General features: G+C 42.5%; 1 protein-coding gene across 5 annotated transcripts in view; it reads right to left on the bottom strand.

Annotated features, from left to right (window-relative positions):
* Positions 1-16489, bottom strand: part of SCAPER (S-phase cyclin A associated protein in the ER) — a 440234-nt gene that overhangs the window by 16765 nt on the left and 406980 nt on the right. For all 5 annotated transcript variants that reach the window (XM_058542151.1, XM_058542150.1, XM_058542152.1 and 2 more), the window contains one exon: positions 13057-13206. In XM_058542151.1, the coding sequence (XP_058398134.1) occupies positions 13057-13206 (150 nt within the window). The remainder of the gene's footprint in view (positions 1-13056; positions 13207-16489) is intronic.

Raw genomic sequence — 16489 nt, 5'->3', positions numbered from 1 at the left:
CAGCAACTTGAGGGCAGGGACTTTGTCTGTTTTGTTTCCCACGGTATCCTAGGTGTCTAGAACGGTGCCTGGACCATTGCGGGCACTTGTTGAATGTTTGTTGAAGGAAGGAATGAGTCTCAGCACTGACAGCACCGCTTCTAGGCTGTGGGTTCCACAAGGACAAGATCCGGGTTGTACTCATTTCTGTATCTCTCTCCCAGCACGTGGCTTGACACATAGTGAGCATTTAGTGAAAGTTGATAAAGGAGAGAAGGAATGAGTGATGAATGCTCATATAGACACAAACCTCATGATACTGGCATTTCCCCAAGAATAAGTCACCTCCAGCTTTCTGTTCTGTGTTAGAGCTTCTTTTTCCTTCTTTCACATTGTCTATTCTGTGAGAAGAGTTACCTTTTAAATGAAGCATGTTCTAAATTCCCTTCAAACACATCTTGCAGCACAAGAAGGTTGGGCTAGATTATCTCAAACACTTGGCTAACCCTAAAAGTTACAGATTCTATAATTTGTTAAGGACTATACCCAAAAGTGCTGTTTCCAGCTTGAGAAAGAACATTTGAGAAAGAACCTTGTCTAAAGAGCACAGACCTTGGAAATTATACAGACTCACCATATCATCATAAATTTGAGGGACTACTTTATTTTGGATTTTCTGTTTATTTGCATTATGTGTGTCACATAATAGGGGAGGCCAGGAGGAAGAAGGCTGGTCACAGAAAGGCCTAGATAAAGTGCCAGGAGGCCTTGTCCCAGTGACCTTAAGCAAGTCCTTCTCCTCTCTAGCAATGAAAGGAGTTGGACTAGATGATCTCTGAAGGCCTGTGAGCTTGCAGAAATAATGTAATCGTGTGCTATGAGCATTCACACAGATAAGCACCTTATGCTGCCTATACCTGGACAGATATTACATTTAAATATGGGGGAAAAAAAGAGCTTAGAATATTTTTTTCTTAAGAATGAATGAAAAAAGACACCATACAAAATATGCCACCCCCAAATTCTCAACTAGCAGCTATTCTGATTTTCTAATCCAGCTTCTTTAAGAAAAGAGAACTTTTAATTACACACACAGAGTCCTGGAAAGATTATGCCCCTTACAGACTAACAGGATATGTGTGTGGGCGGGTAGGTAGGTGAGTAGGTGGATAGACAGTACTTAATAATGCCTTAAAACACAAATATTCCTAGTGGTCTTTGGACCTTCCCTGTGAGGAGAACTTGGGTCAAACCTTCCTCACCATGGAGCCTTAGTGTGGTGTGAGAACAGTGGGATTAATAAACGCAGAGCATAGGCTGACAGATTTTCTGGCCACATCCTAACAACAGCCAGAGAGCATGGATGCATTCCATGGAGCATTTACGGGCTCACCAGCACTAGTCTATGACAATTTTATTTAATCATAAAATTATAATAGTATTCAAATCTTTTTGTAGTTTCAGTTTACTGCTTTCTCAAGTGAAATAAATGGTCTCTCAGATTTCTTTTGCTTTCATCTCTCTGCTCTAAGTACAGTAGGATAAGGTTCCAATTAAGGCCCATTAAATGTTCACATTGATTCATGTGAGCCATTTTCCAGTTTCTTTTCCTAACACAATCTCAGTGCACCTCTGAGTTATCTCTGTGGTGTGTTTCCAGTTTAGCAGTTGCCCATACAGCAGAGAATTATTTGGGTGCAAGGGCTCCCTTCCTCCTACTTCTGCAGCCTAAGGTGGTGAATGGATATTCTCCTTCACTGCCTTCCAGACAAGCATATGTTTATCACCTGTCAAGTATGTTCAGCTGAACTAGGCATGCCCCTTGGGAAGGGGAGGTGGCAGCTGGCCAGAGCCAGACTGACCCTCCCAACCCCCCTTGGCAGCTGTGCCAGAGGAGCACGTTGAGTGGCAGCTCAAATACCACTACAGGAGGACCCCCTGATGCTTCTACATCTTTTGGGTCCACAGAGGAATCCTGTAGACAGGGGACACACAGAGCTTTCTCCAGTTTCTCAACAGGTGGGGAAACACTCTGACAGCAGAGATGGCCTATTTTAGGTGCTATCAAGTGTCAGAGCGGACTGAGTGGAACTCCAGGGCTTTTCCCATTAAGAGAAGGAAATTTGGAGGCAGACAATGATAATTTCACTAACATCACAGTTAACATTTCTTCTGGCCCAGGGAATGTGCTAATCATTATGTGCATGATCTAATTTAATTTGCCCAACAACTCCATGAGGTGTCATCAATGTTATCCCTATTTTATAGATGAGGAAACTGGCCTGAGGAAGGCAAGTGGTTTGCACAGGATCACAGAGCTAGTAAGTGGTACAGCTGGCACCAGAACTTGGGTCGCCTTGCTCCAGAGCCCATGTACCTCTCATTGAGCTATCAAAACATACTCCCAATGCCTCAAAGCAGAGGCCAGCCCATTGACTGCTGCTGTGACAGGACTCCCACATACCAGGTTCTCTGATGAGGTGTGTGGCATCTAAAGGTGCATGTTCCCAAAGGAACTACATGTGAAGAGATTTCAGAAAATTATTTTAAAATGCTCTCAGGAAACTCGCTATTAAAATGAGTGATATAGTGATTTTGGGGTGTTTAAGTGTAGATTTTCCCACAGTGTATTTTCTTAGAGTGGGATATACTTGTCAAAAAGCATTTTTTTTTTTAAACCAAATCATAATAAGTCAGAGTAGATTTGCTGTGACAATGCCACCAACTTGGTAAGCAAAGACCCCAAAGGCATCCACTCTCATAGCTGATTGTCAAATAAGCTTTGGACCTGCGCAATAAGAATGACATTTAATCTTCACAACAACTCTACAAGTTAGGACTTCTTGTCTCTCTGTTATAGCTGGGGAAAGTGACACTCAGGATGACCTGCCCAAGTTTATCACCCAAGTGAGAAGAGGGGCTAGGACATGAACCTAAGCCTGCCTCCACAGATTTCTCTCACACACCGTTGTTTCCTCAAATACAGGATTTGCCAAACCTTAAACACAGTAGTTTCCTTTGGATCTCAGAATGACTAGCTCCAGCAAAAACAAAATTAAGAAGTTTCTTTTAGAATAGATTCAAAGATAAATAACTTGGAGTGCCAAAGAAATGGTTCTTAAATTTTCAGCTAAAAGTCAGTTCAGGAAGTTTGGTCAGTAAAATAGAAGTGCTGTATCTTTCAAAATCTGGGGCCATTTTAACCTTTTCAGCAGTATTATGCTTAAGGAGAGATGTATCATCTCACCACCCAATCATTCACTCAACAAATATTTATTAGGTAATTGCTACGTGCCAGGCGCTGTTGTAGGCAGTAGAGACAGACTCTGCTCTCAAGGTTCTTACATTCTAGTGGGATGGGGTGGGGGTGGAGAGACAGACAAAATCAACAAATGTCAGGGGGGTAAGAAGTGTATGAAGAAAAATAAAGCAAAGTAAAGGGAAACAGTAACTATGGGGCTGATAGACAATTTTAGATACTGTAGGGTCAGGGAAGGTCACTTTGATAACACGACATCTGAGAATAAAACCTTTGGAAGCCCCCCCAAAACATGCTGATTTCTGAGGGAAAAGATTTCCAAGTAGAAAGCAGCAACGACAAAGGTTTGAGGTGGGAGGTGTGCAAGGTGTGTGTGTGGAATGGTAAGGAGACCAGTGTGGCTAGAGTGGAATATTTGTGATTACTGTACTTAGAAATGAAAATGAGGGGCCGGCCCCGTGGCTTAGCGGTTAAGTGCACGTGCTCCGCTACTGGCGGCCTGGGTTGGGATCCCAGGTGTGCAGTGACGCACTGCTTGTCTGGCCATGCTGAGGTGGCGTCCCACATACAGCAACTAGAAGGATGTGCAACTATGACATGCAACTATCTACTGGGGCTTTGGGGAGAAAAAGGGAAAAAAAAAGGAGGAGGATTGGCAACAGATGTTAGCTCAGGGCCGGTCTTCTTCAGCAAAAAGAAGAGGATTGGCATGGATGTTAGCTCAGGGCTGATCCTCCTCCAAAAAAAAAAAAAAAAAAAGAAATGAAAATGATTAAATTTATCTACTTATGTTGCTCTGGGCATGACTTCCCACTTCATCTTAGAATTATATATTCATCCTCTATCAGAGCCAGAAGGGCCCTTCAGAGCATCCAGACTAACTCTTAATGTAGACAGGAAAGCCCAGAGAAGGGCAGTGACTCACCCAGGGTCACACAGCTGTGCAGCTGTGAAAGGACTCACCAATCCTGACTGCTGCACCAAGATTTGTTCCATGGTGATGGGTTTTTTGTGACTAATGAGGGTCTTACATAAAATTTCCTATCTCAGGAGAGGTGTTTTCTCTGTGATTACAGATGAAGTCTTTATAGTCTACCTCAGTGATTTTCATCTTTGAACTTTGGTCAGAGGATCTGGGTTTGGGTACCCTGGGAAGAAGGTGCTGACAGATTACTGTCTGACTTCCCCGTGTGTGTCTTCTGCTGCTCTGCCCAGTCTTGGGATGGAGCTCAGAAGGGAATGATTAACTTCATGTCACCTTGTGGCTAAACTAAGCCCTCAAAATGACCCTACCTGTGCTCTTGGTCTCATAGCCACTGCTGAAGGAGCTTAGTGGATTCCCAACTTTTTATAGCCCAGCTGAGATGAAGCTATGGCTAGCTTTCAACTTCACAGTTTTAATGTTAGGTTTCATGACAGTTATTTTACTGGAAGGTTCTGAATCTGAGTTCCCCAAAAATGAGACACTGAGAAGACCGGGAAAGGAAGGATAGTTTATCTGTACAATCCCATTTTTTTGTGATCACTATGCCGTAACTATGAATTTAGCCTACTGCTGAATCAGGTGTATCATTCAGTGCCTTGAAGATGATGATAATAGGGCAAGCAGGTATAGCAACAGCTGTCTTTCATGAGCATTCACTATGAGTAGGGCCCTATATTGTCTCTCTTAATTCATGAAACAACCTGGGAAGTAGTGGTATCATGACCTCTATTTTCACAGAGGAGGAAACTGAGGCTCAGCATTCAGTAATTTGACCAACGACACAGTGCTAGGAAAGAGCTGAACAGGGATTTCAAAGCCAGCTGACGTGAGAGCCTATGCTCTTATCCTCTGTGACATCTGACTTTTAGTACCATCAGAGACCAAGTTCAAAATCTCAACTGCAGGGCCGGCCCTGTGGCTTAGCGGTTAAGTGCGCGCGCTCCGCTACTGGCGGCCCGGGTTCGGAACCGGCGCGCGCACCAACGCACCGCTTCTTCGGCCCTGCTGAGGCTGCGTCCCACATACAGCAACTAGAAGAATGTGCAACTATGACATACAACTATCTACTGGGGCTTGGGGGAAGAAAAAGGAGGAGGATTGGCAATAGATGTTCGCTCAGAGTCAGTCTTCCTCAGCAAAAAGAGGAGGATTAGCACGGATGTTAGCTCAGGGCTGATCTTCCTCACAAAAAAAAAAAAAATCTCAACTGCAGACTGATTCAAGACGTGAATCCATTCAGGCGCCACCTTAACTACTGCTGCACCAATCACAAGCAGGAGGATCTGTGGGAATTATAGTGAGTCACGGATCAGGAAGCAAGTCCGTACAGAAGCCACTGGGTCAAGCAAGGAGTTCCTTATAATTTCTCAGGTGGTTTGTGGAGTAAGGAAGGTAGCTGGTGTAAGCATGTGATACTTCAAACTACCCTTGTGTTGGAAAATTCACCACAGATGAGGAAAGTAAGAGATGTCTTTTATCTGGATTCTGTGAAATTGGTGACTTTTAATACAATTGACCAAAATTGCTAACTGGCAAATTTCTCCATTCTAATACCAGCCAGGTCACTCATTGGAATTCTTAAAATCAATGTTTAGAAAGAAGTTATTTTTAATTAGGAAATTTATTGTTCTACTTTTGGGGAAAAAAACCCACATTTTTCTTTGGTACTGTAATATTGACAGTAACTCCAAAATGGTTATATTGTTGAAATTCTTATGCTATTCCTTAGACTTGATACATTTTTATTTTATGAAAGGAACTGTATCTGTCACACAAAGAAAGAAAATACAGAAAGCTGAATGCTTGTGTGACAGCTAAAGAACCAGCTGCCAACACTGGGAGAACAGAAAGGCCTTGAATGCTGGAGCGGCCACTCCCAGCCCACCACAGCAGACTCCATTCACGGACTTGGATGGGGCAGGGGGAGTTTACCAAATGGGTGTGACCTAGACCATGTGCCTTTGAGAAAAACAAAGAGCAAAGTAAGAATGTTTGAGCAGGAATTAGGCCACCTCTGAAAGTTCTAAAAGCTGGAATGAGGCTCTGGAAAACTGCCACTCTTAAAACACAAATCTGCTTCCCTCACCTGCAGATGGTATACAACTAGGAAAATGCCCTGTTTTTGTTTGCAGGGAAACTTCTGAGGCGAGTACAACAGATACATTTTAGGAACTTTTAGTCCATTAACATTTGGGTTTTCTTACTAAGTCATCAAATCACAAAAGACCTGAAAAATGCGTGTCACCCAGCTCAGGCGGAATCTAGTTTCAGAGCCTCACTGTCCAGCTTGCTCCCCTGTTCTGATCTCCCCAGCAGCGTTAAGGCACCTTTGTACAGTGCAGAGCAGATGATGACATGATCTGCATGGACGTCTCTACAGAGAAGCTGGGTGGGGAGGGTGGGCCAAAGGGATCCTTCCTTTCAACAATCACAGGAGACTCCGCCTCTCATAGCTGGAATCTAGGCGGTCTTTCCAAATAAACAAGTCAGTCACTAACTAAAATGAATATGCAAAAGTGCTTATTCCCAATACAGTAATATGCAGACTGTCAAATCATCTGTCATTCGAGTTAATTTAATTATCAGGCCACATTTAATTATCCAATATAAAATGTAAATAAAGTGAAGGGCTGACAGCACACACTAATTATGTTTATTATAATAATTAAATGGGAAGGAATTTAGAAAGAGTCATGAAAGTGCCATAAAATACAAGGAAGTTTTTGATTTAAAAAAACAACGTTTTAATTAGAAACTACAACCCTATAGGAAACAGATGATTCGTTCTATCAACGATGGGGCATTACTTTTATCATCTAGGTTTCTCTTCTGAAGTCATCCTTGGTATCATGGGGCTCAGTCCTTTCAGTTAATAGACTAAATGGTGGCAAATAAAAAGTGCTAACCCTTTATGCAAAGCAGTTACCTAATAAAACAGCTTTAGGCGGCATCAGGAGTTCAGGATCTCGTCTTATGAAGATACAAGCTGTTTCCCCAGTAGAAAATAAAGGATCCCCTTCGGACAAACAGGCCCTGCAAATTAGCATGACTTCTGACTAATGATATGGAAACATTAAATGAATTGAGCATCATAATTTCTCCTCTGAAATTCTTCTAATTTAGAGAAAGTGGCATCAGGTTAAATAAATTCACTTTCATAAGAACAGAAGTGAGGTGGAAAGGGCACTAGCTGGACTGCCAATTGTGAGGCTGGGCCCTGCCAGTTCTTGCTTGGCAATTCCTTTTCCTTCTCTGAGCCTCAGTTTTTCCATCTATAATTAGAGGGAGCTGGACTAGATATCTCAGAGCCCTTCCAGGCTGAAGGCTCCATGAATCTGATTGAAGATGGGATGAGAGCTTAAAACTGCACTTACCACATCCCCTCAGCAAACACCCACTTGGCAAATTACTGGGTTTTGCAGGGAGCAGAGAAAGAATTTAATAAAACAAGTTTTTAGAATGAAAACAAACAATCTGCTTTTTAGTTATAGAGAACTCCTCAATTCTACTGGAATATGAGCAATTATCATCTCAGCAAGCTTGAGGCTATTTCCCCTATCCTGCCCTTGCCATGCAGCCTGATGGCCAGGGAGCCCAGCCACGAGCTGGTGAGCACAGCCCTTTGGCGCAGGTGAAACAACTGGGGCCAGAGATAGCATCCGAGAACAAGCACCAGACGTCTCACCTGTAAGTCTCTGCTTCTGAGTGAGTGTCTGTCAATGGATCCCCTCTATTAGTATAAGGGAGCCAAGGTATATTCAGCTTTTGAGGATGAGCTGCCATGGAGTGGGCAGGCAGCTCATGAAGCCATCTGGTGCTGACAGAATCTGGAGTAGGGCAAGGAGGATCTGAAAAACCACTAAACATCCCCATGAGATCAGAATGCTGTTCTGTCTGTGGTGTCAATCTCAGCTTTTAAAACATCACAGACTCATGGAGCTCACAGGGGATCATCTAGTACGATCCACTTCTTTTTTTAAAATTGTTTATTGTGGTAAAATATATATAACATATAACTTGCCATTTTAACCATTTTTAAGCCTACAATCCAATGGCATTAAGTACATTCACAATATTGTGCAACCATCACCACTATCCATTTCCAGAACCAATCTACCTCTTTGTGTAGTCAAAAATGCTCAAGCCTCAAGAGGAAAGTGATTTATCTAAGATCAAATGGCTGGTGGCAGAGCTGGGGTTAGAACCCAGGCCTTTTATTTGCTAGACTGTGGTCCATTTTGCGCTCATAAAACATACTCGTTTACGCTTTCCCAGGATCTTTACAAGTCTCCCTGAGTAAGGTACACAAGTATGTCCCAGAAGCTTCCCAGTCAGCATTCAGAGTTGCAGAATGGCAGCTTCTCAATGTACTGTCTTGGCAAATGGGCATCCTCTTCTATACCCGCCATCCCTGCTCAAGACACACTTCAGAGATCACTGGTAGATGGGGCCTGTCACATATCTCATTTTCTTAAGCAATGTGAAATGAATGGAAAAGTACACTGAGTTGGGCTTTGCAAGACCTGGGTTCTAGTCCTAGTCATTTAGCGATTCTTGATGTCATTTCAGGGAGCTTACTTCACTCTCTGAATCCCAATTCCTCACCTGTCTGTGAGGTGGGAATAATTCCTGTGCTTAGAGCCTCACTGAAGTGCTAAAGAGGTCCAAGAGACAACAGATGGGAAGAACAGTATAAAGAATTCTACAAATATCAGAGGTTATGCTTAGAAACAGCATCTCCATAAGGTGCAGTGTCTCAGTCTATAACGATTACTATGATTTCTATCAATTTCTGATTTCTTCTCTACTTTTTATTATATTCTTTCTTCTTATAGATTGTTGCATTTCAGCAATCGCTTCAGGGCTGAATCGACTTCTCTGATCTTCCCCCAAATCAGAAGTGGATGTCCAGTTTAGCATTCAAGCCTTCTGGGAGGCAAGGTATCGTAGTAGAAGGTCTGGCTTTTTTCACTTTTCTAATTTCTTCCTCATAGTGACCTTACTTCTCAACAACTATCTCCAAACATCACTGCATCTTCTTCTTCCCCAACTGACAAGCCATAGGGTCTCTGTCTCCTGCTTGTATTGCTTAACACTCTCTCTGCCCATTAATCTGCCTTTTTCTTGCCCCAACATGCCCAGTCATTACTTTGCCATCAGGTGCAAGTCAGTTCTAACATGCCATCTCCAAATACCAGTTCCCTCGACCTCATTTTCCATTCGCTCTGGTGAGCCTACAGATACTTACAGCGTGTGTTTTATCTACAAGAAAGGATTAGTCTGTGATCCGGCATCAGCAGAAAAACTCTCTGAAATCCCACGCAATTCTGAGTTCAGTAAATTCATCACAACAGAGTTAGTTTAAGCAAAGAGGTTCAAACCATCCCTAAATATGGAGGTGCTAAAGAAACTGAACTTTTGGCTGTAGAACTGAACATAGCAAAATATTATCATACACATATATTACTCACCTCTTTACAAGTGCAGTAGATAGTGTCATGATATATGGTAAACAACTTGAGTAAAAAACAGGAAATCGTTAGGTAAACCATGGGCTGTCTACACAAGATAATGCCATGCAGCCATTAAAAATGATATTCACAAAGAATGATTCTCATATAATGTTAAATATACAAAGCAGGACACAGCCGTATGTACAGTATGATCTCAGCTACGTAAAAATTTCATAGAGGGGTGGGGGGTAGGCGAAACAGGTGAAGGTGGTCAAAACGTACAAACTTTCAGTTATAAGATAAATAAGTTCTAGGGGCCGGCCCCATGGCGTAGCGGTTAAGTGCGCACGCTCCGCTGCTGGCGGCCCAGGTTCGGATCCCGGGCGTGCACCGACACACTGCTTGTCAGGCCATCCTGTGGTGGTGTCCCACATAAAGTGGAGGAGAATGGGCACGGATGTTAGCTCAGGGCCAGTCTTCCTCAGCAAAAAGAGGAGGATTGACATCAGATGTTAGCTCAGGGTTGATCTTCCTCACACACACACAAACACACTAAATAAATAAATTAATTAATTAAAAAGAAAAAAAGATATGTTCTGGGGATGTAATGTACAGCATGGCGACTAAAGTTAACAATACTGTATTGTATATTTGAAAGTTGCTAAGAGAGTAGATCTTAAAAAGTTCTCATCACAAGAAAAAAATTTGTAACTATGTGAGGTGATGGCTGTCAACTAAACTTATGGTGGTAATCATTTCGCAAATATATACATATGTCATCATGTTGTATGCTTAAAACTAATACAATGTTATATGTCAATTATATCTCAATAAAACTGGAAAAAATACTCATAGAAAAGACACTGCAAGGGAACCTGCCAAAATGGTAACAGAGGCTATCTCAGATGGTGAGATCAGGAATAACTGGGATTCCATCTTCTTTACACTTGCCTGTCTTTTTCACAATAAGTAAGAAACACTTTTGTATCAGAAAACTAAAAACAAATTTTTAAAGGGAAATAAAATGCAATTTAGTAGGTGGAATGGATACACATGAAGAAAAGAAAACCACACAGGAGATTTCCCTCAACTTTCCTTCCCTGAACAGCTTGTCAGAAACTCATGAACCTACTGGGCCTGGTCCATGAAAAGAACAAAGCATCAGTACCTGGGGGTGCTGGCAAGGTGAGAGCACTGCCTGAGTGCTCCCGTGGTTGGAGGTGAGAAAGATCTGCCCTCCTGGCAACAGGGTCTGCGAAAGGGGAACTTTTCCATGTATGACACTTGTTCTGGTAAGGATCCACATTTTGTTTTTTTTGAAGAGGAAGATTGGCCCTGAGCTAACATCTATTGCCCATCTTCCTCCTTTTTCCCTTTTTCTCCCCAAAGCCCCAGTAGACAGCTGTATGTCAGAATTGTACATCCTTCTAGTTGCTCTATGTGGGACGCCATCTCAGCACGGCTTGATGAGTGGTGTGTAGGTCCGCGCCCAGGATTTGAACCCACGAACCCCGGGCCGCCGAAGCGGAGTGCCCAAACCTAACAGGTACACCACCAGGCTGGCCCCTGTATTTTCTATTTTTTAATCAGGGAAAGCTTTCTAGAATAGACTGCATGTTCCTCAACCTTCTTAAAGGGAATGCACAGAACATACATTTTGCCTCCATGCTCATTCAGGGTCAGCACTGGAGGCATCAAGAATCATCTGGGAAATAAAATACAGGGCTTAGTGTCCCTTTGAACCCAGACGGCTGCAATTTCTGAGTTCTTGGGCCTGCCTTATTTTTTCTATCTTCTTTCTCTCATCAGGTAGGCAGTTTTATTTTTTTTATATATTTTTAATATTTTTTTATTTTTTTAAATTTTAATTTTTTAAATGGACTTTATTTATTTATTTATTTTTTTGTGAGGAAGGTCAGCCCTGAGCTAACATCCATGCTAATCCTCCTCTTTTTGCTGAGGAAGACCGGCTCTGCGCTAACATCTACTGCCAATCCTCCTCCTTTTTTTCTTCCCCAAAGCCCCAGTAGATAGTTGTATGTCATAGCTGCACATCCTTCCAGTTGCTGTATGTGGGACGCGGCCTCAGCATGGCCGGAGAAGCCGTGGGTCGGAGCGCGCCCGGGATGCGAACCCGGGATGCCAGTAGCAGAGCGCGTGCACTTAACCGCTAAGCCACGGGGCCAGCCCAGGTAGGCAGTTTTAGCTTTTAGTGTGCAGGTTCTCACCTTGTACTTGGCTCTGGCACTAAACCATCTCCTGTCCTTCACCTGCCCTGGTCTAGTTTGCTGTAGGCTAATGAACTTGGTAAGCACACTTGTTAAAGATTTGCCTAAAATAAAAATTAGTAAGCTTAGAGCGAGGGTTAAAGGTTGTTCAGAGGCCTTTTTCTCAGCTATAATCCGTAAAATTAAGGTTGTTGAGTAGGAGGCTTTATACAGATGAGGTTGCCAGGAATTACTATTTGATATGTTAGTTATGCCATAACTCTGGTTTTAAAAATAGAGAGAGGGGCTGGCCCAGCGGCGTAGTGGTTAAGTTTGTGCACTCCACTTTGGCGGCCTGGGGTTAGCGGGTTTGGATCCCGGTCACGGACCTACACACACATCAAGCCATGCTGTGGTGGCATCCCATATACAAAACAGAGGAAGATCAGCACAGATGTTAGCTCAGGGACAATATTCCTCAAGCAAAAGAGGAAGATTGGCAACAGATGTTAGGTCAGGGACAATCTTCTTCACCAAAAAAAAGAGAGAGAGAAATAAGGTGCTTTATTATTACTATTTTTTTTTTTTTACAAAACCTGTAACAGATTTCCTAACTTCTTAAAGCAGCAGAAAGGAAATTTTGCTCAGAAACCTGATAAACAAAATAGTTAAAAGCAAAACTACTCTGGGTGACTCAGTGGGGAGAGGCCCAAGTGCTGCCTTCTCAGGCTCCCCTCCAATACCATCTGGCAGCCTCCAAGAATCTAGGCAGAAGTCAAGGGCCAAGAGCAGTTTCATAAAGCACCAAACTCTAATACTATTTGCAAAGTGGCCCAAATTGAAAGATACAATCCACCTCATCCAAACAAAAAAATATATGGATAGAGCAGTGGAATCTATGTGGTAAGGGAGTAGATGCTTCTGTGTGGCTTAAAAAGAATATTTTATTAAAAATATTTTATTTTTATAGCTCTAAGAGGAGGCCCTAGTGCTAATCTAGTGCTGATCAAATCTCTTTGGAGAGAAGAAGTCAGAGACATATCCCTGGAGCCCAGTTAAAGGGCCTCACACAGGACAGATGGGTTCCAGCAGGCTAGCCTGCCTTGTCTCACTCCAATACTCACACTCTCAGTGCTGAGGAAGCAGTCTAAGGAACTTTCCAGGGCCTCTTACCTGGTTATCTGGGTGGTTGACAGTGAAGTAGCCCACACAGACGATGATCTCATGAAGAAGGCTTTCACAGGAGACCTGGCTGCAGTGGCCCAGTAGGGAGCTGGCGATGTGCCGGAATGCAAGGGACAAGCCCTCTGCCCCTACAATAGACTGACAAAGACAAGGAGCAGTTAGAACTCCCCAGCCCAGGGAGAGCCAGGGCTGCAAATCATAAAGCAAGACTGGGCCCTGTGCACTTTCTGCCATGATGCCACAAAAGCATATGAAATTTCTAGAGCACTAGGCTTAACAGTTCATTGAGGGGATTCTTGCTGTAATAAATGACCATAATAAATGCAACGTTTAACCTGCAACGGGACAGAAAATAGAGCATAGCAGACAAAATGCTTGTACTACAAAGATGAAGACATTATCCACCTAAAGCATGCTTATTTATTCCATTTTTAATATGTTATTTTTTCTCATTATACAAATAGTCTCACGGTAGAAAATTTGGAAAAATATAAAAATACTAAAATTCACCTGTAAATCCACCATTTCGCTAACTTCTAATACTTTTTTTTTCTGAAGGAGAAAATATTTTCTTGTACACAGGGATACAAATACAATTCTAATTATTTACTTATGTTTAAATAGAAAAGAAATATAGATAAAAACTAGTTATTATTCAAATAGCTCTATAAACCCAAGGCTCCCAGAAGAACACAAAAAAACCCAACCACCACCCCTCTTCAAAAAACACAAAAAACCATGAAGCCCCCTCAGCTATGAGTCTTCTGGGATCCTTTCTCCAGACAGGCAAAGGGCTGTCAGTGGTGGGCGACGCAGGAGGAGAGCCTGAGTCTGTCTGTGCAGCCTGAAGCTTCTATTTAATAAACATGTCAAACAGACAGAGCGACAGGAGGGCAAAGGGGAGAGGCGAAGCCCACAGAATATACTCGCAGCCCACACTGGAATCAAACACCACTGCTGGCCTGCGGGAAAAGGAAGCATTTTAAACCCATCTCTTGATTTGAGGTCTTGGCGGGCTTGAACAGGTCAGATATGTTGCAGCTTGGAAGTTGCAATGAATTCACTTTGCCTAACAGCGGGTATAACACAGTCCTTTTAGCAAGTATTACTGAAACAAAATTACTGCTAAATTTGAAGAGTGCCTTCTGTCTCGGTTTCATTGCCCTGAGACAAAATGTTTTTCAAGCCCCAAAGAGACTTCAGGAGGGCTTTGCTCCTTTAAATCAAGTAGTGACACCTTCTCAGCTCAGCCCTTATTTAATTAGTTGCGTCCAGCATGCTGTGACCCAGTGCCCTCTGTTTAACCTTCACTGATAAGAGCAGGTCAAAGGGCATGTAAGTTTGAGTATAAAAATTAAACCAATTTTTCAAGGAAACTATATTTCCTTTTTAGCTGGAATTAATTGCCAAGGCAGTACATTGATTTGTTTCTTGAGACCACCTTCAATTGTAAAGACTGTCAAAGTGTATGCAATATACAATATCCGGGATCTCAAGGCCATCTGTGCCAATATGAATTCAGAGTAAAATCAGACTCTTTGTTGAAGTGAAAAAAATATTTTGACAGCCTTATTAGTATATGATGAAATGGAACCAGCTAAGAAAATATTCTAATGGATAACCTTTTGTTACTACTACATGATGAGTTCTCACACAAAACAAGCACACAGGTTTATTATGGCTTCGAAGAAGGGTGAGGGAGCACTGGGAACGCTGCATTGAAAAGTTAGCTTTCTGACTCAACATCTGCGGTGGTTGAGGTAAGGTGGTTCCGGTAAATTCTTCATTTTCAGGACCTGAGTCAGTCCACATTTCTTGAGGGCCTATTATGTGCTAGCTAGCACAGTGCTTTTATGTGATCTCATTTAATCCTCAGACAAGTGAGGTAGGTGTTTTTAATTTCTATTCTACAGATAAGAAACTGAGTTTTAAGGGTTCAAATGACTTGTCTAAGGTCATACAACTTGGTAGTATGATGGCTCAAAGTCATGTCAGTCTGAACACAGATTCAGACCTCTGATGAGGATGCCTTTCTGTAACAGTTCTCCATTCTTGTGATGCACTGGGACTCAAACCATCAACAACATGTCTTACATCTAGTCTGACTCTTCAGCAGGTCAGACCACTTATCTCATTTCAATTTTCTTCCTCAGTTCCTTTGATCCTCCCAGGCAATTCATAAATTGTCTCCCAGATTTTTCTGAGGTCAGACCCATGCTGAACCTAAAATCTCTTTTCCTGTCCTTTATAAACATAGTTCCTGAAATCTCACTTTGGACATGTAAGTTGTTTTGATGATCTAGAACATGAGTTTCCCTGGCCACATCTATCATATGTCATAAAAATAGTACTTTTCTCCCAAACTCACTCATTGCTTTACAATGCAAATATTGTTATCTGTATTGTATTTACTTGAGTGTTACATGCTTGATCAGATGTCCCTCTACATCAATGATGTCTGTGTGGACAGATGTTTTGCTTTAGCTTGCTAAACAGAGAGTGGTGGCTAAAAAAACAGACTATAAATCTTTGACAGTCCTCCCACTGAGAGGTGGGGCCTTTGTCTTCTCCCTTGAATGTCAAAGCTTATGACTGATTTAACCAATGGAATATGGCTGATAGGTAACTAATATGACTTCTGAGACCAGATCATAAAAAGCCATGCAGCTTCTGTCTGGTTCTCTTGGAACACTTGTTTTCTAGAAGCTTCTTCTTAGGACCCTCTCATTCAGAACCCAGACCCAAGATGTTTTGAGAAGCCCAAGTCACACAGAGAAGCCATATGTAGAGTCTTTGGCCAACAGTCCTTGGTGAACCTAGTCTTTGAGTCATCCCAGGCATCAAACATGAGAGCGAAGGAGCCTCCAGATAATTTCAGCTCCCAGCTATTTGAGTCAACCTGCCTCTCCTCTCCCCTCCTCCAGTCATTTGAGCCTCTCAGCTGAAGCCCTACATCAGGGAGCAAGCCACTCCACTGTGATGAGCTCTGTCTGAATTCTGGACCCAGAGAATCTGTGATCATAATAAAATGGTTGTTTATCCCACTAAGTTTTTTTTGCTGAGGAAGATTGGCCCTGAGCTAACATCTGTTGCCAATCTTTCTCTTTTTTGCTTAAGGAAGATTTGCTCTGAGCTAACATCTGTGCCAATTTTCCTCTATCTTGTATGTGGGTTGCTGCCACAGAATGGCCACTAATGAGCGGTGTAGGTCCACGCCTGGGAACTGAACCTGGGCTGCCAAAGCAGAGCACGCTGAACTTAACCACTAGGCAACGGAGCCAGCCCCAGTTTGTTTGTTTTTTAAATGCATAAAAGTAACTGGAACAATAAGGTAATCATTGGCAGATGTATTAAAAGACTTGATACTAGAAATTCTGGGCATTTGGATCCCCATACATGCTGATGAGGAGTAAGAGAAAAA

This window comes from Diceros bicornis, chromosome 5, assembly GCF_020826845.1.
Source record: "Diceros bicornis minor isolate mBicDic1 chromosome 5, mDicBic1.mat.cur, whole genome shotgun sequence".
NCBI classification, from domain to species: Eukaryota; Metazoa; Chordata; class Mammalia; order Perissodactyla; family Rhinocerotidae; genus Diceros; species Diceros bicornis.
Note: the sequence above shows the minus strand (reverse complement) of the source record. Positions and strands in the feature narration are given on the sequence as shown.